Source organism: Plectropomus leopardus, chromosome 11 (genome assembly GCF_026936395.1).
Source record: "Plectropomus leopardus strain MGB_pleo_1.0 chromosome 11, ASM2693639v1, whole genome shotgun sequence".
NCBI classification, from domain to species: Eukaryota; Metazoa; Chordata; class Actinopteri; order Perciformes; family Serranidae; genus Plectropomus; species Plectropomus leopardus.
Window position 1 is genome coordinate 19520568 of NC_142186.1, and position 23163 is coordinate 19543730.

Below are 23163 nucleotides of genomic sequence, written 5' to 3' on the forward strand. Positions count from 1 at the left end.
CTGGCAAAGAGTTGATCCAGCCTGAGGTTTTGTCCATAGTACTGTCCAGAGAAAAGTAGATGCCACAAGGCTGACACCAAAGCGTCCACGCTGGTTTGAGCAGCTGAGGGCCTCAGATTAAATAACTGGTACAGAGGGGGTTGGACAGCCATTTTGTTAACTCTGTCCCAACAAAATATAGACAAGATCAAACTCTGTGTAATGACAGTTGCAAAATTGGATTTTAATATAATAAAAGACTTTAAATTTGCTTTTGAAATAAAGCAAGTGTATGAGTATGAATATATAATAATCAGAGGTGGGAGAAGCACACAGATCTTTCAAGTAACAGAAGCAAAAAAGGTAGTAAAGGTAATTACTTCCCACCACTTATTATGAGCAATGAAATTACTGATCAAAAGCAAATTACCGTACCTACCTCAACATTGAGATTTCGTCTACCCTATGAAATGTGGATTATTTGTTTTCTTTTAATTTTTTTTGTCCAGTTCTAGAACATAAGACTTTATTCAAACAATGACCCAAGACAACCATCACTCAATTTTGATGAATGCATAAATGCACAAATACAAGTGCCATATATATATTTATGCACTGGGGAGGAACTTTTTTTTTACTCTGACTTAGGGAGTGCCATGCAACTTTAAATTGTTGTTATTTTGTTATGTATTTACCTCAAACTTCTAAAAAAGCAAACATGGGTTCCAAACCTGGCATTTGACATGGCATATATCACCAAAATTAAACAATTTCTTAATCGTTTGATTTTTTTTTCTTCAAATTTCCAGCAGTCAAAATCACTTTATCCTACGTGTCATTAGTTTTTTTTTATTTTTTTTTTTTTACCAAAAAACAAACTGCACAAAATAACCAGCATGAACAACAACTCCAGGATTATGTCTTAAACTTTTCACTATCAAACATGAAAGGGTAAGTTTTTAGAATTGAACAACTAATTTATATTATTAAGTAGGCTCAAGGAAACATATATGTAGCTTAGGGGAGGGACAAATAAAAAACTCAGCCACCCCCTCTGATGAGTAAAAAAAAAAAAAAAAACAGTTTGTGTAGGCTATTAACCAACTTTACTCTTAAATACTTCATTTTATGACTCTTTAGTTGTTTTTGCAGAGCACTCTTTATCTAATGGGTGTTGTACATTAGTAGCCAGTGGTGTAATGATATTAGAAAAGGTGGTTGCCGATAAGTAGGTTTTCAAGAAGGAAGTACTCCTAAAATATTCCGTTGTCTTTTTGGCTAATTAGTGGGTATACTGTTACAGCCAGAAATACAGGTGAGTATGCTCAGTATACTTACATATACCTTCCTCTAAACAACAGTTTATAATTTTTGTGCAGCATTTTTCACGTCAATCGTAACTGAAGAATATATAAGCCTCACATTAACTGCTGCCTTATACACGGAAGTTACACGACTTATAAAACAGTACCACTACATCTGAGCCCATAGAAATAGATGGCCCAGCCACTAATACTGCAGTTATTATGAGAATACGAATACGAATGATGCCGTCTTAACAGTTTTCTCGTGGAAAAAAAAGCGAAATCAGAGCTTTTTATAGGCACATAATGTAATTTGGGGTTTCCAGTGAAGGGGAGGGGAAACAGCGGTGCGACACTGCCTGAGCTCATTCGCTCTCTCAGACCACAGAGCATCAACTTCCAAACATATCAGAAATACGGAGGAGGGAGGGTACTGCCAGAGATATCGACGGCTAACACCTACTCAGCCTGCTAACGGATAAATTAGTCTCTCTGGTAAGCATAAAACACTTAAATATATGACTAAAGGAACCCAAAAACAGCACCGTGCGTGTGACTGCTAGCTAGCTACTCAGCTAACTAATGTCCGTTAACCCGCAGCAGCTAGCTCAGCCTGGTTTGGCTCTTGTTCCCCGACACAGCTGGCGAGGATCAGTCATGGTAGGAGTTTTGTTGAGAACAGTTTCCTCTGCTGCTTTTAAAGGATTACGTGTCTTAATAGTGTGGTTTGTTTTAATTTGCTTTGGCTAAACGTGTTTACGTCGGCCACGCGACAGTTGAAAGATAGTTAGCTCCACTTAAAAGTAAGACTGGTAACGGTAACGATCACAAATGCAGCGGTTTATAGCGTTAACAAGGCTGTTTGAACGTGTGGCAGAAACAATGGAAGTCGCGTTTTATCTGTTTTTATTTATTCTAAAGTGTGCGTTAGTAGTTGGCTAATTAGGTACCTACACAGGCAACGTTATTTAAGGTAATTTTAGTTAAGGTCAGCTCAGTTTACGATACTCTCCAAAATGCTTGCACAACTTTTGGCTAACGTGGACGATAGTTATTAGTCCACTGGGAAGTTTGCTCGTCTCTCAGGTTAACTAGTTCCCGTTTCACTGCTACAGCACAATGACGACACAATCAAAAGTGCCTCAACAACCTCACTGACAACTGGCACTGGCAACTCTCTTGGGTTATTAATAGCTAACTAACATTACTCGTGACTTAGCCAAAGCTGGTGGCGGTCACTATTTACACATCAGAGAGTGCTGAAAGTACGCCATTTCACGCTACGTTCACGCTGGCTTCCAGGGGAAATAAGTTTCATATCCTGAATATCCTATTCATATATTTTCATGTGTACCTCCCTCAGGAGAACAAAAGGCTCTGCATGGCGACCCCCTCCCCCTCTAAACTGTCAGATTGATTAAGTCAGTAGTTAAGAAATTAGAAGACCAGTGTGGTAAAAAGAAACGACTATTCTTGTATTGTCCGTGAGAACAGTGTCCAATAGTTTAACCTGTTGAGCACTGTGATGTTATCTTAATCGTAATGTTAAGCACTCTCAGTGTGGGCAGGGTGATTTACTCTGCACACACGGTCCTCTTTGCTTTTGTCTCAGTGTACACGTATGTGTCAAGAAGTTTCACACTGCACATGGATTTTTGCACCTGTTACACAACTGATAGGCTAATCTATTCTTAAGGATTCAATCTACAGACTGTATCTATGCCACTGGTGTGTTTTTTAATCACGAACATATCTTTTTATGTCAAAGTACAAGTGCACACAGTATCAGACAAAGTAATAGTGGTATAAATCTAAGTAACAATAGCTTCCGTGTAAAAGCAAATATGGTGGCCCATTTTAATGGGAAACTGCTTAGTTAGCTGTATTTGCATTTAACTATTTTGCATCTCCACTTCAGACATTTGTACTTTTTTTGTTTCTGTTACATAATGTGGCAGAGAAAAAAAAGGTCCCTTTCTGCACATGATCAATGTCAGTTTTTGCAGGTTATTACTATTTTGAGCTTGGTTGTGATAATATAATCCTGTTGTGTAATATCAACATTTTTGTAATCATAAAACTGTTTTTTCATTTGTCGTCTTACACACATTACAGCAATAGATGTTTTTTGTTTTAACAACCACCATAATATAATGCCTTAAAATGACTGGCTAAAAATGATTAATTTTAAATATATATGTAACGTGTGTGTCACAGAAAAAAAGTTGTTTCTAGATCACAAAACACCAAATTATCTTTTTTTTTTTTTTTTTTAACAAACCATAGCACCAACTCCAGTGTAGTTAGGCAAAATGTTGTATATTTGATTGTTGTCAATGGGATTTTCAGCTTAAAATTACTTCTGTTAAATAATACTTTTTAAAAAGTTCTAGACTCTTATATGATTTTTGCTAGCTTTTCTTCTTTGTCATCTATCTAAAGTGGATAACAGCTATTCTGGCATCATGGTAGGCATTGTACTTTTTAGTACTAGACAGTTATATTTTGTTTAAATAGGCTTTTGGTGTAAAGTGTCCTCTTGTATAACTTGCTGCTCCAGTTTTGTTATGGGTTTTCTGGCCACGTGGGGGTTTACTTATTTCCATGGTTGCCATTGCTAAGTTTGCAACCCCCTGCAAGTTACCATGATTGGTTAAGTGGCTGTCCCTGTTGGGTTGGCTATAGCAAGAGGTGAACACTACACTATGGAAACAGCATGAGCAGCTTAAGGTAGAGAGATGAGAAGAAAAAGTGAAAGGAAGGCTGGTGATGATGTGTTGTTTCCACCCTCTCCTGAGCAGTCTGTCCCAGCAGAGTCAGACTCGAGGGAGCAGCCATAGAGACATGTACCAGCTGTACCCGCAATGAATGGCTAGGGCTCAGGATGGGTTGCCATGACAAGGAGGCTGGCACGCTTTTTTATGTAGACACCTCCTTTCTCAGGGCATGTTTGCACATTATTTCATTGCCTGGCCTTGCTTGATTGGTGCTTGGGAGAAAAAGGCTTGCTTGCATATACAGATTGTGAAAAGCGTTTTTACCCAGAGTCTGTTGCATTTTGAAGACTTACTGTGGTTTGTTTAAAGAATATTTTCCCAATGTCCTGGCAGCCTAGTAAAGAAAAATTATGCTGTTGTGTAAGAGCTATTTGCGGTCTGCTGACCACAACTGTCCAGATCAGATTCACTCCTACGTTTAGTCTTAAACACCAGTACCTAAAACTGTTAAAACATTGCTGTTAATTAGCTTATGCTCACAGACCCCCAATGTGAGTTTTGAATAAAGGCATAGACCAGCTGTTCAGCTGTTTGAATAAAGCCAACATTGTTTCCTGTATAACTTTTCCTCTAAATGTAGCCCCAAAACAGGAGCCCTATCAGTGCTCCTTTACAATCCAACATAAGGAATTTAGCCCTGTAGTCCAGAGACAAGGTCTGGACATCTCACTAATCTTAGTTTTTAAGAATGAGGAAATGATGACATAATGCAGTCATTAATTCCTAATTAATGATTACTTAACTATCCATTTCTGTGCACATTCCTAAGGGGGCGTTTAGTATCTTTATACCTCAAAATTCAATCACAAAGTCTTTAATATGTTCACTATGTGTTTTTACAATCTGCAGCAGACATTGTTGTGAAGAGTGTGACACAGTGATTACGGTTGCCAGTAAAAAAAAAAAAAAAAAAGGTACACTGAGGACAAGGTTAAATCTTTAGGGGGAGTATATCAATGCTTTCATTTCACACTTTTTACCACACTAATGCACTGATGCCTAAAGAATGCCAAACATGATTCTGAAGGCTAGAGTTGTGTCGATTTCCAATTTGCTAGACCATTGTATGAGCTTAAACCGGCTAAACCAGCATTTGTCAATGTGACGTGTTCTGACCATCAAAAAGTAGCCCACATCAACAAACTGTGCTGATGGCTTCATAATATTATGTGAACAAATTAACAGAGCTGCAAGTGTCTGACAGATTGTGTGCAATTGACTGTTAAGCAAAGCATGGCAACATGAAGGGGATAAAATTTCAGTAGAGGTAGGAAAGAGGAAAGAGTGCTGAACATTGTGTTTGTGTACTCGAAAGTCCATATGTTAGTTGTTTTTTTTTTGGGCGGGAGTTAGTCTCTTAAGTAGACTAATTCTGCACCAATGACATTTTGGTTTTGAAGTTGAGGAAAGAGTTGTCCTAAATGGCTGAATTGAGTTGAACTTTTGTTGGATGCCCTGTTTCTATTCATTCCCTAATGCTGGCTTTAAATAGCACTGCATTAGACGAGCAAGAGCTGATTCGCAATTTTGAAACCAGGAATTATCTTTACGCTACCTCTTTATATCAAAATATTACACTTATTGTAAGATCCATTCAAAATCACAAATCACTTTTTCCATAACTGAATCCTATTTTAAATGTCGCTGGAATGGATGGCACTTTGCACTGCGCATTATGAACATTGCTCTGCAATACATGACAACTACTTCACAAATAACAGTTATTCAAAATAATATTCTTTAAGAAGATAAATTTGATGGGCCTGATTGCTCAAATGCATTTTCAGTGGGTGAAAGCAATCACATAAAATGATAACAAATATTAATAATAATGAGTTTAAATTAAACCATTTTATGAGGACAACAAAATGTTTGTAGTAAACAATCAGCTCTGGCACTGCGAGTTTGCTAATTTGTTGGTATCAGGGTTTGTATGATAACTCTGACAACCTAGAGTGAGGTAAAATTGTAGGCTTGTCTTGAGTCAATATGTATTGATGGGTCATTGAGATCTTAAGAAGTCAGGTGAAAGGGACACACTTACTGAAAACTTGTTCCCTTGCAGAGTAGGCTGAATTGTAGAAGAATCCGCTCTACCTCACCTTCCCAAGCGTCATTAAATCTGCGTACTGTAAGCAGAATTTGGTTTAAGCTCAAGAAGTTATGTTTTAAATGTTTGACACAAAATTGTTACAAATGATGAAAAACAGTTATGTGAGCACTTTTCTTTTCAAAAGTAAAATGGCAATAGGACTACAGTAGTTACTACCTGTGTTTAAACCTTTTTCCATTTCTGCTATTCTTTTACTCAATAAGCGCAGATTTTAGGTTGTATTCACAAATAATCTGACAATACTCTGAGAGCTCATAACTTGCCCTAAAAAGTTCCTATCTTAATAGTGATTTAGGAAAATCTCTTGAATAAAGTAGGGTCAGAAACTTGAACCTAAGGGAGGAGGTGTGGTTGACCCTGCTAGGTATGATACATTCTTTCAGCTTTGTAAATACAACCCCTGAGGCCATGTTGTCAAAGCTTCAGAGTACAAAGAGTTGCTCAAAGTGATGAAATTCTAGGAAAATCTGTAGAGTTATGATTTTTTTCTAAGAATTTACTATTAAGACCAGATCCTGTTAAAGATAAGTTATTCACAAGACATTGAAGCCCCTAAGAGAACTACTACGGTGAAAAACTGTAAGGAGTAGGGAACAGGACGTTTAAGAGGCTTAAGCATTTCTTAAGCAGAGGAAATTTGGCAGAAAGACAAAGAGGTTGGAGAAAAGCTGAATGACAGTGAGTTAATGAGGTGCTACAGTTCAGATTGTGCAGCACAGCCTGCTGGGTATGTTTTCCCCTTGTCTGTGTGTCTGTGGGTGCACAACATCACCATGCTGGTGTACACTTATGGTGCGCTGAGTAGGTGGAGTCTGCGGACCGTTTGACCGGCATAGTAACCAGCAGATACACCAGCTCCTCCGCTAAATTTACACACAAATAAAGAAAGAAAGATTGATAAATCACCAATCTGTTAAATGTCATTCAGGCTTAGATAAAATGATACTCGGAGCACTACTGTCCATGCAAGGATTTATTTATCAACTAGGAAAGCTACCATGGCTTTTTTCTTGTCAACTGACATTGTTTTGTCAAATGACAGTTAACGTGGTTGCTGCTGCTGGCTGACAGATTTCACTCCATCTTAACAGCTTTCCTGGCCCTCGCTGTTTCATGTTGAGCAGTGTACTGGCGCACTGAATGGAGCAGACCTTGTGTTGTCTTGCGGGTCCCTGGTAGGTGGGGTAAATAAGTGCATCTTGGAGCACCTGGCCAATCTCCCAGAGGTAGCTTATTCAAGACCTGGCTGCTCCAGTCCACTCTCTCTCCCCATGCTTTCGCCACCATGTTCTTGTTTGGTTGGCTTCAGCCTTAATAGAAGATTGAGTGATACTCTGTGTAACAAATTTTTGTTCATCACTCATCCACTCATGCATCTGCTGGCACAGACACACACACATACCTCATGACTTAAGACATTTTTTGGGGTTATGTCATTCCAAATAATAACACACCTCTTAGTTTAAAACCATGCGTCCCCTGTCCTGTCTTTTGTCATGGCTCATGAACTGAGTTATGGCATGCATTCATTAAAAGGTGTGACTAGTTGCCCTTTTGTGAGCCAGCTAGGTGTGGACAGCCAGTTCAAATGACATGAACTCTGTCACTTTATGAGACTGTGGAAACGCTGTAATTGTTGGTGTGATCACTCTATTATTGCAAGTGTAATCACACTGCTGATGGACGGTTGAGACAGAACCAAGTCATCACTGCTTCAGTGTTAACAAAATTAAATTTCTGGCCTTATTGCTCTGGGTGGGAGATGTGAGTGCGTCTCTAATGAGATCAACCACAAACATTATTCCTGCATGTCTCTCTTATCTGTAGCCTCTCAATGACTCAATGTCATTCAGCAATTGGAGAATACTCCTCCTACCTGCTTCTTTTCACTGTAGCAGTCCTCATTTTAGGATTTTGTCACTAAGAGGAACTTTTTGTACAGGGAAGCTTTGTGAATACAGGCTGAGAACACTGAGGTATTTAGCAACTGGAAGAACACAAATGCAGCATGGATGACTTAGGTTTGTCTAAACCTTCCATCAGCAGAGTGATCACACTAACATATACAGCGCTGTCACAGTCTTATTGTGATACTGGTCATTTCCTTTCAACACCTTTCAGGCTCACAAAAGGACATGCCTGTGACAACAAATCACACCTTTAAAAAATGCACCATACCTAGCAATGTAGTCAAACACATCTCCTAAATAAGGTCAAAGTCTCTGTTCCTTTCTTGCGCAGAGCTGCTCTGATTGTTTTTCCTAAATCACTCTGAACCCAAGATTCCTTGCGAGAGTTTTAAGGCAGACTTAGGAGCTCTCTGAGAGTATATTCAGAATATTTATGAAAAAACATTGACTGGATATTATTATTACCACAGTATATACAGATTTGTCTTTATGCACTAATCTCATTTTACTGATTAGTTTTTCTCTGTTAGTACATGCACATTAATTAAATCAGTTGCAATTGTATGGGTCTGAACCTAGTGACTTGTAAGCAACTGCCTTTTTTAGGGCACATGAAATTCTAAAAGTTCACAAGTGGGGTGTTTACTCAAAAATGTTATGTCGTAGAACAAAACATGAACATTTACGAGTTTTAGGACTCAGTCCTGGGGTGCTCTGTAAAAACATTTGTAGGTTTTTTTCTCATCTAAATGTGAAATCAACATAAACACCTTAATTAAACTTAATTTCCAAAATTGTTTTGACAAATGCACTTTGTAAGGGCACCTGTTTTTCTGCCATGCAATCTTTTTCCTGATGAAAGAGGCCCAGGAGACTGTGCTTTTAAGTAACTTCTTCCTTTGACTGTCAGTTTTAATGCTTGCTCTTTTGTCATATTATTGTTAGATGTGCATAAATGTTTGCTGTGCTTCCCTCATCTGGTTTCCATAGTTAGATCTATGATTCAAAGAGAGATGGAGAATAGGTCTTCGCAGCATCCAGGAGTCTTAAGCTGTATCCCTGAATTAAAGTGTGAAGTGAATTTCTGTATAAAAGCAAGTGGTATTTGATGGACTTTCCCCCCACTAATAGTCGTAGGGGTTTTGCAGATTTAACAGAAAGGTCACACATTTAAGGCTGGAAAGCCCTCGCTCATCCTAAATAGGCCAGCACATATATATCTGATGACACACTCAGGCAGATGTGAAAGCTTCATCCTCTAATGCAGAACCTTGCAATATGCTTCAATGAGGTGAAGAGGTTAAGGCCCTTATCAGGCAGGACAGTCTCATCCAGGTTTTGTAGCAAGCTTTTCTATCCTCTTTGTAAGCAATATTTGAAGCACAAGAGATGAGCATTTTTATCTTTCTTTCAGTATTTTCTTCAACAACAATGGTGCTTTATCGCTTTATATGCACTGGCTCTTGCTTCTGAGGACCTAAAAAATCAATAGCCAGTACTGGGTAGCTTTTCTTGCAACAGCCCTTAAGCAGAACTGCTGCGCTGAAATCATTTGCAGCCAATTTTCAATAGTAACATAGCCAAGCATGGATAGGCCATATCTCTACTCTGTACTCAGCACATTTGATGTGAATCAGCTATGCCTTGAATTTCTGGCTCAAGCAAGTACCAACTCTAAAATGACCCTCAATAGGTAATAAATGACTCTTAGTGTTGAAAATATGAATTGTGGTTAAGTGTCGCTGATCAGTTTGAGTTTAAGGATTGGGCCGCCTTGACAGTTGGAGAGGAATAAAAGGGGAAATAAAGAAGAAAAGTGACAGGTATTTGTGTCAGTAAAGCCACAGTAGGAATGTCTGGTTTGGGTAAACCTCTCCTGTGGTTACCCCCACTGTGACTCGGTTTGGCTGCTTGTTCATGTCCCTCTGGGGCTGCTATGGCTGCCAATGGGCTGTGCATGAGTGTTGCGCTCTCCCTTTAGGATTTGAACAGCAGTGCATAAGCTATTAATCCCTAGATGATGATGTATATATAAAAAACTCCCATTCTCGATACCCCCACCCCCTTTTATTTTCTTGTTGGCTCTCTATTCAAACCCACATGCTTGCTCTGTTGGCTCCTCTTGCATTCACTTGTGTGTGCAAGCATCCATGTGGACATACCATATATATGCAATATTAATGCTCCAGGGGCAGAGAAGAAAATGTCCCATTTGTCGGCTGTTATGTGCCATCACTCTTTAAAGCACACATTGTGGGTTAAAAAAATAAAAATAAAATAAGAGGAGAACAGGGGTGCTGGGAAAAAAAAAAAAACCAGAAAAGGCTCGCTTTGGTGTGCTGAAGTATGTTACATCATGCCAAACCTGTCTCTTTTTAAATTCTAAATGTAGAAAGGAAGGATATCTGTGCAGGAGAGACAATGAAGTCAAAAGAACATAGTGTAACCAGACTGTTGGCTGCTTTCCCTCTCCCCCTCCAGCTCCTCTTAGTTTGCTATGTCCTCTCTGTTTGGTTCACCCCTCAGCCTTTTAGCTAACACAGAAAGATTCGTCTCCATCTAGTCACTGGATCTCTTTTATATGCGTGTTAAGTCAGTGCCTGAGCTTTGTTGAAGGAGGTGCCTGCTGCCAAGTTCTCTCACTGTATGAGCCAACTGAAGCACAATATGGCCCCCAAGCATTAAAGCAAACCAGACCCATCAGTTTCCCCTTTGTAAGGACATGCATATATCTCATTACAGATGAATGTGATACTGGAATATGGGAGAGTAGGAAGGGGGTGTCATAGAAAGTTTAAATTCAGCTCCTGGGGGCTTTCCTGATTCATGTAGCAGCTCAAACTTGCATACCCTATCAACCATTATTGTTCCTGAAAACCTGAGAGGTTTAATCATTGATATTTATCTGGGGACATTACTGTTTTCCTGGTCGCTTTTTTGTGTGTGTTCATGATCACAGGTCTGAGTAGTGGAGTTAAATTTCCCTGATGTGGGTTAAGTCTTTATGGCATGATCTTTATAAACCATATCCATAATCTATGGGGTTATTTAAGAGGTCAGGCAAAGGGAGAGAGATCAGTCTCCCATCTGCTCACATTTTCCTGTGCAGATAAAAATCATCTGCAGCGGCAAGCAGAGGCTTTCCCCTCCTTTTTGATCCACATATCCCCTCAGAGGAAAACCTTTATTATCCTTGAACTGAAAATCCTCACAGTCAGCTGTCAAAGCAAAATGCGGAAATACATAAACATCACAGTTCAGTAAGCATGAGTGTGTCAGATGTCATCAGTGTATCTGCGTAGTTGAACAAGTGGGCTGTATGTTTCAGTTGTAGTTTGCGTAAAAAAAGAAAACATGATTTGTAGACCATGTCCTGTCAGTTATGATAACATTCATTGTTTACTCACCATCTTCACTGGGGAAACACAGGGACGTGATGACATTCTTTGACTCTGCTTTTCAACATATAGCAGTCTATCATTCATGTGATCTTTTATGAAACTATGAAGCATTGCAGATGTAGCTTTAAAAAATAGACATCAACATAAAATGCAATAGCAGAAAAAGGTGATGTATTTTCATGTTTGTAATCACTTGTGTTTTGAAAACATAATGCAATATAACAAAAAGTCGACAGTCATCGTTCTCTCACCATATCTTGTCAAAGCACCCGGTCTGTTTTTCAGTTTTTCCTGTCTTTAGCTGTCTCTCCTTTCTTTTTCCCCTGTCTCTCACTTAAAAAGCTGCATGTGCATTATGCACAAGAAAGTGACTGACAGACTACTTCAACCTAAGGCATTGTTTTCCCCCCATGTAATTAGCAAGACAGGCTCTAGGGGCTAAAGATGTCAACACCATACTAATGACTCAGTAGGAGTAAACTTAACTGTCATTAAAACCGAGCACTTTGGGATTACAAAGCAAACATTAGCCAAGCAAAAAAAATATATAAATAAAATAAAATGTGGGGGAACAAGCCTTCTGTCACAGCTGAAATGATAGGCCTGTTATGACTTCAAGCATTAGTTGTTAAATTCAAGTGCATTGGGAGGCATTTACAGTTGTATTTGGGTTTAGACCTTTCATTCTGTGCAAAGAAACAGACCTTATCAAATCTTGACTTTGGGGGATTAAATCTAAACTATAAATTCAGTAATGGTAATATTTAGAGGAGATGCCTTGAAAGTACCTCTACTATTTTTTCTATCCCTCTCTCTCAGTCTCTCTACCAGTCTGGTAGCATTCAGTGGGATTAGGATTAGTGGTCTGAGGCAGGCTTCTTTAACAAGCACTAATTGATTTGCGACTGAGGATGTGTTGGACATTGTAGTAGACAGCACCAGAGCAGGTTAAGGGCTTATGCAAGGCCAGCAAACACCACATTGCAGCAGCCTGCAGCAACAGAGACACTGAATTTGTTGGCTTTAGACTTGGGAAGTTTGGTCGGTACATGGCTTCTAGTGTGCTATCTGCCATGGGCAGCAGGCCTCTCTCTGGAGAGGCATCTTGCACTGGAGCCCACGCTGGGCCTGATTAATCAAGGCTATCCAACTGTGTTGTTGAGTCTCCATGTAAACAAACACAAACCATTTGTTGGGCCTGTACTGCACACAATCAGTCATTGTTTGTATGGGAAAAAGCATGCTGCTGTAAGTACAAAATCGCTGATGTCAACAGTTTGAACCAAAAGGGTTTAGTTGGTGTAACTGTCCCTCCTCCTCTTCTGTGTTTTGTCTTTCAGAGCTGTGCTGGAGTGACTGGTCTGTTCCCTGTCCATCCAGTGAGCCGAGCCGAGTGGCTGAGCTGCTTGAAGTGTTTCAGAGCTGTGGATTGCATCATTATAGGACAATAGCAATTGGAATCAAAGCTGTCCCTCCTCCTCTTCCTCCATCTCCTCCCCCATTTCTTTTTCTCTCAGCCTGGTTCTCCACACACACAGCCCTGTGACCACTCCTCCCACGCTGGCCATGGTCCACTCCCCCTGTCTCTCCAGCCAGTCAGCCAGTGAGTCGATGGAAGCTGTGTAATCCTCTGTAAAGTATAGGGCCTATACGGCTGCATATGCTCCCCTTTGTTATGGCGGCTGTTGTTGTTGTTGAGGCCTCCCTCAGGAGAGCACATGAGGGACAACAGAAGGCAGCATAAAGCTCACAAAGGGAGGAAGAGAGAAAGCGAGCAAGCCAGTGACTGAGAGACACTGACGCTGCCATTTATTTGACGGGAAGAGAATGAGCTTTGCCAGGCAATGGATGGAATTCAATGGGGGTGAAACTACATGATGTGGGACTGGCCTTGCCACCCCACGCCAATCACAAATTGGACCAACAGTCAACTTTAGAGATTTTTGCCACATAGTGTCCTGCAGCAAGGAATGCAGTGAAACAGAGAAAAGTAGCAAAGACTTTTTTCTTGGTATTGAATATTTTTCTATTTTTCCTCTCCTTGGTGGGTTTTTTTCAATAACAGCCTACCAAAAGTGCCTTTTTGTTTTACTTTTTGTCTTTTTAATTATCTTCCTCTATATTCATACTCCATACTGCCACAAATTACTGCATGTAACATGCAATAACTGTCACATTCAGTGTGTGTTTACATATCTTAGAGAAGGTACATAGTGCATTTGTATGTGGATGTTAACAGCCACTCCACAAGTCTCCATCAAATACACAGTTGACAATCATCACTTTTCTGAACTTTGTTCCTGATTGGGGAGACCTTATATAGTCCTGCCATTAAATCACAGAGTTGGGCTGTGCCAGACCAGTGTGACTTTCTGCACTGCCTTTTCTGAACCTTTGTTACTTTGACGACGCATAGCCGTCGCCATGGTCAGTATCCAATCCAAATGGCGCTACCTTTTTATGTTCCTGGGCATCCAGCTGGTGGTCATGGCACTGCTGTCCCGAGAGGGATACCAGAAGAGGGTCTCCTACTTCATTCGCATCTTCCGCAAGCCAGACACCACTGGCCTATCAGGCCGCAACCACACAACAGCAGGCATCACTGGAGGGGACGTATATGCCAACCTCTCTCACCTATCCAAAGCTCATAGCCATGCAAATGACATGCCCTACTGCCCCAAGACGTCCCCTTTGATAGGTGAGTGGTCTTGCCTACTTTCCATGTCATTCCATTGTACCTGATGTGATTGTGTTTGTGAAGGTAGATCACTGTCTCCTTCACACATGTAAATCTCTAAATACAACACTGATTTATGAACATACCTGGCAATTTTCTGTAATTCCACATTGTTGTCATTCATCAAATTTTGACAATTCACCCTTGTTAAAATTTACTGATAGAAGCTGATGGGTCTACTTGCAAATTTATTGCCCCTCTATCCATCAACATTATTTCATAATTTAAAAGCAAATTTCAATTGATTATGAAGCTAATTTCTGTTGATTTGAAGGTTGGAGTTCTCAATGTCTCCACTTCAATAGTTGTGTATCTGCTGTTGTATAGTGTTGGGGATGAAGAGATGCGGAAATATATATATACAGATAGAGACGACTATTAAGTTCAGGTTATGCAGGTTGAGCACATTGGAATTTGGCAAGACTTTGCCAGCAGTTTTAAACTACATGCTGTACTAAGCCAAAGGGCATTGGCTTTTGTATTAAATGTTACTACAAAGAAAAAAATGCAGAAGCCATCTGGAGTTTCTCGTGAACAGGTTTAGCAAGCAGAGTATGACAGTTGAACGCATCGATCATCTTTATGAGCTGAATGGGACTTTTCAGTCTGACTTGGTTTGTGTCTCATTTAATTTTTTTTTTTTTTGTCAGCATTTATTTTAAAAAGGCAAGGTAAATTAAAAACTCAGCAAATAGACAATGGCAAACATATTGGGGATCCATGCACAATATAACAGTGTGCTAACAATAAGACAGCAGGGAAACATATTGTACTGCCCTGTAGAGCATTGTAGACAGTGATGAAGTGTCAAATTAGCAATCATGCAAGGAAATTACAAGCAAGCAGATACATCAAATGGTACATTATTACTACAATTATCATTCAAGATACACAGTTTGGATGTCCCTTTTAAATTCGATTTGGGTCATCTTTCGTATAATTTTTAGATTTATTGTAAATCTGTCAGTTGAAATATCAGTTGGGTTGTTTTATAAACATATATTTTTTCATACATGATTTTTTTACATACCATTGCACAATCATAGTTACAGGTTACAAAACATTATCAGCATAAAGATCACTTTTAACTGCTTGAGCCATTTTTTCCATATGGTTAACTGGTTTTTTTAGACAGCCATTTGTTTTGTTTACTTAAACACAGAATGAGTGAAAACTTTCAGAGAGCTTAAATTAAACCCAAAGGTATCTACAAACTAGACCTTGGAAATGAGATTACTAATTCAGTAGTAAGTGAATCTTGTTACATGTCCTCAGTTCGTGGTTTGGCATTCATTAGACTACACAAGCTGTTCCTGTGTAATGTTTATTCATTATACTTAGGATGCATTGTCAAAGCAGGCTTAGATTTCTGTTTTCCGGGCTCTGCCCTCTGCCTCTTTGCTCCCACGTTACGTCCAGTAATTTGAAACTACATGGTGATAACTGTGCCAGAGGGCTTTAACTGCTATCCTAAAAAACATAATGGATAAGGTCACTGAGGTATTACTGAGCTTCGTATCATATAGCTGGAAGTGAACAGCAACGACAGCGAGGTTCACAGAAACAGGTTTGACGAGGGGACAATGTTATTTTTTGTGTAGCAACAGTTCAAACGCCATTTTCTATCTATACGCTATCTATCTTGGTCCAGGTCGCATTAATTTAATCAATTATATCATTTGGAATTATTGTTTTGCACTGCTGGGAAGTACTGAACAAAGTGGTATCATAATAAATAATTCATATCCCCAGATTGTCCATACTGGTTTCCCATCATACTTTTAATAGCTGGTATGAACACGAAAACTATTAATTGCATTCTGTGTCGTATTAAAAAGTACTTAAAAGGTCCTAAATTTAACTTTGTGAACCCCACAGAAACCCTGATTGAGAAAACCTGAAAAACTTTTTGTTTGAGAAACTGGAACAACAACTGTTTATTGAAATAATTATTTGATTATTAAAATGGTTGTTCATTCATTTTCCATTAATCTGCTAATTGATTAATCACTTTTGCAAACTGTGCTAGCTAGTTAACGCCTGTCATATCTCGTTTAGCTAGACCTACCTTGTTTTCACATTCTCAGTCAATGCTTTGGTGGGGGGGCTCAGCTTTGTAAAACGAAAATTTATTGACAGCGTTTAACACACTGTATTTACCCAGAAAAACTGCAGATTGGAAGCAGAAAATGACAGCCTTGTACTCCTAAAGCTAGCTTAATTGTCAATGTAGAGGTATTAGAAACATGTCTGTGCGTATGTACAGATTGTTATCCAAAAATAACTGAAAGGCTTTGAAAATTAAAAAAAAAAAAGTTGAATTCTTAGAGGGAAAACAGTGTTTTGTTTGTGGGCATTTTCAGGCATCTATGCACAAAGTATACTTTTTGTATGCTCAGATTTATTGTGTTGTTTAAATCCAACAAAGATCAAGTGTCAGAGTTTGTATCGGTGCATTTAAAAACACATGCAGTCCTGTGCCAGCTTCCGTGATTTTCTTTCCAGGAATAAGTCCAGTTCAGCATGGCAGGTCATTTAAATCTAAACTTTCAATCACACGCTCTCAGACTCTAACCATATTATTTGCCTTTATTCTATTAAATGTATCCTGTTTCCTACTGGTAATAACAGCAAACCATCCTCTGCTCACAGGTGGGCCAATTCACGTCAGCTTCCCATCAGGGCTCACTCTGTCAGAGGTTCAGAGGAAAAATCCACTTGTGGTGCGTGGAGGACGTTACAGGCCACCAGACTGTGAGGCCAGGCATCGAACAGCCATCATCATTCCCCACAGACACAGAGAACACCATCTTAAGTTCTTGCTGTATTACCTGCATCCTTTTCTGCAGCGACAGCAGCTCAACTATGGGATTTACGTAATTCACCAGGTGAAACACACAACCATGGCTTAAGTTATTTCACTAAAGGTAGAGGCAAAGGGTAAATAAGGGATTTAAGTTACGTTTTACTTAGTTTTTTGGTTAATATAGATTTCACATTTGGTAGGAACATGAGGTAGTTCTTTTTTGGGGATATTTACAGATATCATCTCTTTTATTTGATCTGTGTGCATAACAGATTCTTCCTTTGGTATCCACCACAGTTAGGAGTGGATGAAGAGTGCCCTCTAGTGTGCTGTCACAAGACTTGCATGTTGAGGGATCAGAAAGTGGCTCAGAGGGTTTATCTCCTCAGCTGCGTGTAACAGTTCATTCATGTTTACTCCTCAGCACTTAACCTCTTACACCTCTTGAGCTGGTTTTGTCATGGCACAGTCACATGGTGGAATCTTGTTTATAATGATTTGTCTTGTGTCTGCTTTTTTACCCTGATTCAGGAAATTAACCAAATAAAGCTTAAAAAATAAGATGCAGTATTAATGTTGGGGTAGATGAGCATTATATCTGTGTTTACCTATGGTTAGTGTTAAAATCATAATAAGAATATGTTGAGGTTTTAGTTCTTCCAGGATTGATATTTAGTAATGTTATAGTGTATTTTGACAACCGAGTAAGATCTGCTAGTTACTTCATTTAGTTAGTAGTTAGGGACGGGAATTGAGAATTTGAGTCCAGTTGAGAGCTGTTTTCCAATTTGTTCAAATCATTAGAACTGTATGCCTCCAGCTCCAAGCTTATGAATGGCAGCACATTTTTCTGACAGTTGCACACTGCAAAACAATGACATCAAACTCATGTGTCTACTGCTCTAGATGCACGAGTGACATGTATATATACTGCAAAATAGGCTTAAATTCCTGGAATGCTGTGTATTTGACACTCTACGCACTGATTGGTTGTTTGGTGACAATAGCTGCCACCAGATCAGCCAATAGAAAAATAACATTGCAAGAGCCAGGTTCCAACCAGTATAGGGCAATCACCATGCCGTTTCACAACACTATATGTAGAATTTAAATACTTACAAAAAAAATGTCAAAATTTGTACCTGAGTTCATCAGTAACAGTCTTTAATAGCCAAATACAGTTTTAGGGCTTCACTTTCTATCTTTAAGAAGACCGGTTTGTGAGGTATGTTTGTTGTAACACACTGAGTGCTCTGACATCTTTGTTTACTCCACAGGCTGGAAACTACACTTTCAACAGGGCCAAGCTGATGAATGTGGGTTTCCGTGAAGCCATGAAGGAGGAAGACTGGGATTGTCTCTTTTTCCATGATGTCGACCTCATCCCAGAGGATGATCGTAACACATACGTCTGCGACTCCAACCCCAAGCATGCAGCCATTGCCATGGACAAGTTTGGCTACAAGTATGTCCTTTCATGTCTGTGAATACCCATTAAATGGTTCACTTTTTTCAGACAGATGCATTCTATGCTCAACATGTATTTGAAATACCATCATCTCCAGGCTTCCGTATAAGATGTACTTTGGAGGAGTGTCAGCTCTGACGCCACTGCACTACCTCAAAATGAATGGCTTTCCCAACAACTACTGGGGCTGGGGTGGAGAGGACGATGATATTGGAGTCAGGTAAGAATAATTTGGGTCAGATGCTCTCAAGAATACCAGGTTTTACTATGGTAAATATGCATCTGTAGGCTTCCAGCATCCAAGCTCTGTTAAGATAATGTCCCAACTTTGAATTTATTAGATCTTTAACATGACATTGGTACTTAACACTAACCAAATACAATCCTGAGTTGACAGACTCAACATGTTTGGGATCCAGCTGGACTATAGAAGACTTACATTTGTTTATTGTTCTCACAGAGTGTCTCTGGGGGGGATGTATATCACTCGCCCATCGCTGAAGGTCGGTCGTTACAAGATGATTAAACACAAGCTGGACAAAGGCAATGATGTTAACCCAAAGAGGTAAACAAGTTGATGCATGTGGTTTCATGTGGAAAGTTATGAACAGATCTGAATTTAGTTTGCATGCAGACTCAAGTACTCTGAAATGCATCAAAGTTAAGGGGACAAACAAAAAACTATTTGCTTTTGTTTTTACAGTACAAGTTAAATGTAAATGTATGCAGCCTTCAGTATTCACTGCTCTGTCTTTGCTTTCCATGTAAAGGTTCAACATGCTGGCCAAAACGCGTCAGACCTGGAAGTTGGATGGGATGAACACAATTGAATATGAGATCATCTCGCGGCAATACCTGCCCCTCTACACCAACATCACTGTCAACATTGGCACTGAGGCCGGTCTACATCCACCTCCCCAAACACCACCTCCTCCTGCCAAAGCTGCAGGCAAACCTGCAGTCAAAGCACCTGCCGAAGTCCCAGCTAAAGGCCCAGCCAAACTCAAAGAGGGCCACTCAGAGGAGTAGTCTAAGAGACTGCTAATCAAGTTTAATTCTGCCATAACTTCATTGGGATAATCCTATCAGTACATGCTGTACGTTGGTGATTGACCTTGTCAATCACCTGCAGCTTTTTGCCCATTTTAAGCTTTTTCGCCAATTTGTGGAGAATAGACATCGTATTGCCTGCAGACAGTGCGGCACTCATCTGGGTGATTAAAACACCTGATTTATTAAAGATAATAAAAACTGACCTGAATTTTTCAACCCTTAGGTGACGGCTCTCCACCTTGGTTCCTATTGATTCTTGATTGATTCTTCTTCCAAGGAGCCATAATGAAGAGTGAAGGGTAATAGATTGACTCTATGAGTTTATATATTTACAGCACTGTGGTCGCTGGTTAAACCTTGTGATGCCTTAGGAGCTTGTTTATTTTTGTCTTCACACATACCTTACAATATATAGAATATTGGGTTAAATAGAGCAGTTGCTGCGATTTCCAGCAGTCACACTAATTTTTTGTCTCAACACCAATGAATGCGAGTGAAGGAGAAAGTGTCTTGTTTCGAGTTGAGTGTGAGAAGCTGCTATATTGAGTACTGAATGAAGGAACTTGACAGATTTTTGTGTTACTGTTAGTACTATTACTACTTGTTGCATAACAGCAAACATATCCTATTTGTCTGCAAATATCCGGGGTCTAATTTAGAAAAGGTTCCAACTATATCCATTTGGTGAGTGTGTCAAAAGATTGTCTAAATATTTCAGATGTTATGGATGCTAGAGAAAATAATTTTGTCTCCTGTCATGTTCCGCAGACTTAGCAAAGCAGATGAGAGTTAAGTAAAAACATTTTATTTCTGTATGGCAAGATCGGTCCCTCTGTGTAGCATGTATCTCAGTACATCCAGTTCAGCCTTTCAAATTGCAGCATATCCAATATCTACATTTGATTGAGTTTTCTTTTTGTGTTTTTGTGCATTTGCCTTTATCCAATAGAGCAGGTCTTGGTGACGGTGATCAGTGTTCTTCCTTCCGATGAGCTTGAGATTCACATCAAAATGGAGTCTATTTTGCTTAACTTTTCTTGATATATATGTTGACTATGTGCAGTGTGTTACATATGTCCTTGTGTAAGTGTGTCCCTCAAGAGTGCTGGCTTCCTCTCATAACACTTTATATGCAGTCATCGTGTTTTGCCCATTTCCTGGTCCTAATCTATACATATAATTGAGAAATTAATGAGAAAAGGTATTTTGCCTCCACAGAAAAAGAGAAAGAAATGAGAGACCATCTTGTGATGGATGTCACACTAGCTGACTTAAAGTAAACGTGGACAAGGGTTATCCTCTCTTGGATCTCACTGGTCTTCCGCCTTCATTGTGATCTTAATTACACACCTGTTAAGTTTCATGACTGCATCTTCACAGTTGTGATGCTATTGTGTCGGCAAAATCTGGTTACAGACAGACATATAAACACCAGGCAAGGTACTCAAAATGGCTCCTGTGGTAGTTCCTGCTACAACAGGTGTCTCTACCTTTGTTAAATTTAACTCAAAATAATGTCACCATATATTTGTCATTACTCGTCAGTGAGGAAACACACCTTTTCTCTTTTTTCCTTTTATTGTTAAAATCTTTTCATTTCAAACTCAAACGATTCCTCGATATTGATCCGGTGTGTTAGCAATGTAGCTGGTGTGAAAAGCAGTTCTTTAACAAGTCATCACATGCAGACATCTGCCGTAATCATCCATTAGTGCCCGTGTACTGCATGTCAACTCTTTGCCCTCCTCTTTACTTCTTCCACTCTGACAGATTTGATTGTAAACACAAGAAAAAGAAACAGTATGTTCATCCAGTGAAGGTGGCTTTACTGGCAGGTGAACAGGCTGAAACCAAAGATGACTGCTTGGAAAGCGGTGATGCTGGAGTGTGTGTGTTTGTGTGTGTGTGTGTGTGTGTGTGTTTGTGTGTGTATGAATGAATGATTTCTGTAACTCTGCATTATTCTTATCATAGTGGACAGGCCCATCATCTCTTATCAATATCTGTAGCATTTTTCAGTTTGGGGTTAAAAGAATCTCCAAACCAACACATATTTGTATTTCTCATAATTTACAAACCACAGATGAAGAAAACTTTTTAGTGAAGGAATGAGAAGCGTTCACGATTATGAGTGGGTTTGTTTGTTTGCTTGTTTATTGTTTTCTCCTCAAACCCACTGAAACTTACTTTTAATCTTGTTGTGGTATTTGTCTGCTGAAGTAGACAAGACGAGCTCTGAGAGTGGTTGCCTGTGATTTTCATAAATAGATGATTATATACTGTATTATCATTTTGATGTGAATTCATATTCAATTCCTATGGCCTTAGCAGCACACACAATACTAGTATTTAAATACTTGATCACTAATACAATAGCATCCTATATCAAGACTAGATATGCATGGCTACAAACCTATTAGTGAGGGAATGTACTGAGCACAATGTGGAGATGATACATATCAGTGCTTATCTAGGAAATATGAAGCATGCTGAAGTGTCTATATGTTGTGAACTGGAAACTGTATAGTCACAGAGGATGCAAGTTTCCATCTGCTGATTCCTTGCTGTTGAATTTGAGGACGAAAAAGTACAAAGCAGGCTTATATTTCCAAAGTCTCAAAGTACATTCTCCATCATTTAGGTTTTGGGGTTTTTCTTTGAAGCTGCTTTACGTTTGATTTGACTCCGTTCTGATGTGGATAAGCTCAGCAGCAATAGAAAGCAGTTGTCAAAGGGTAGTGCCGAGGCAACCAAGGTCAATGTGACTTTGTAAGTTATTTCTGCTCTCTTTATGAATTCTGCACAGTCCAGAGTGGCCTTAAATTCATTAATAAACGATTATTCAAAAGATTATTGTTTGTTTTGTATCTTTAATGAAGTAAATACATACATAAAAAATGCCAAGTAAATGTCATTTAAGTATTGGAGATAATTAATTGAACAAATCTACATAGTTCTAGATGAAAATTGCTGTTGGCATGCAAATGGTTCTTCGACCTGAAAGAGATTTTTTGATTCAGATTTTTTTTTCATCAGCTGTTTGCCACAGTCTCTGTTAATAAGTTTTATTTTTATGTTATTATTTTAAGTGACTTGACAATTTTGTAGATAAAGATCAGAGTTTATGTGGAGAAAGAAAAATTATAAGCAGAATGAAAACATATCTAGGCAGGAAAATTTAAAAAAAACAAACTAAAGAGTATATTGAATATTATATTACCATTTCAGTTACAAAAATGACTATAAGCACAGAGCTATGTCATTGGTAGACACATTGTATATTGATGTATTGTCACATAACATACTTTATATGCTGTATGTTTTAAAAGTAACATGTGTTATGTCCCAAACACCCAAATTACTATTTCCATGGTATTATTTTGGTACATTCAGCATGACTGTAGACTGTGGTTTTGTTTCACAGAATCTTTAAAATAAAATTCTAACTTACTACTACTTTTGTATCATATTGTCCCATCAGCTAATATTAAGTTCAACAGTGGAAATCTATTGTATAGCTGGGATAGGTGTGCTGCAGCTGTATCTGAAATGCTGCATGGTGACAAATTCTCACATAGCACTTCCTTTTCTGTAATGTTAGCACTTTTTATTTAC

General features: G+C 39.0%; 1 protein-coding gene across 3 annotated transcripts; it reads left to right on the top strand.

The window, feature by feature from the left end:
• The first annotated feature begins 1086 nt into the window (after nucleotides 1-1086).
• Nucleotides 1087-22399, top strand: LOC121946371 (beta-1,4-galactosyltransferase 3). Of its 3 annotated transcripts, none has more exons than XM_042490937.2 (7): nucleotides 1087-1294; nucleotides 12825-14182; nucleotides 16874-17109; nucleotides 18305-18492; nucleotides 18593-18715; nucleotides 18956-19060; nucleotides 19266-22399. In XM_042490937.2, exons 2-7 carry the CDS (start codon nucleotides 13909-13911, stop codon nucleotides 19522-19524), a joined length of 1185 nt encoding a protein of 394 aa, XP_042346871.1. In that variant the 5' UTR covers nucleotides 1087-1294; nucleotides 12825-13908; the 3' UTR covers nucleotides 19525-22399. The 3 variants fall into 3 exon arrangements, with proteins under 3 accessions (XP_042346871.1, XP_042346870.1, XP_087940345.1); XM_042490936.2 differs by lacking the exon at nucleotides 1087-1294 and adding an exon at nucleotides 1614-1778; XM_088084219.1 differs by lacking the exon at nucleotides 1087-1294 and adding an exon at nucleotides 1833-1943.
• The last annotated feature ends 764 nt before the right edge of the window (nucleotides 22400-23163 follow it).

Excerpts from the sequence above, each read along its gene's own strand:
- LOC121946371 (XM_042490937.2), top strand. The coding sequence starts at position 13,909 with ATGGTCAGTATCCAATCCAAATGGCGCTACCTTTTTATGTTCCTGGGC. Across the intron at positions 14,183-16,873 it reads CAAGACGTCCCCTTTGATAG|GTGGGCCAATTCACGTCAGC; the intron begins GTGAGTGGTCTT and ends CTCTGCTCACAG. Across the intron at positions 18,493-18,592 it reads ATGGACAAGTTTGGCTACAA|GCTTCCGTATAAGATGTACT; the intron begins GTATGTCCTTTC and ends CATCATCTCCAG.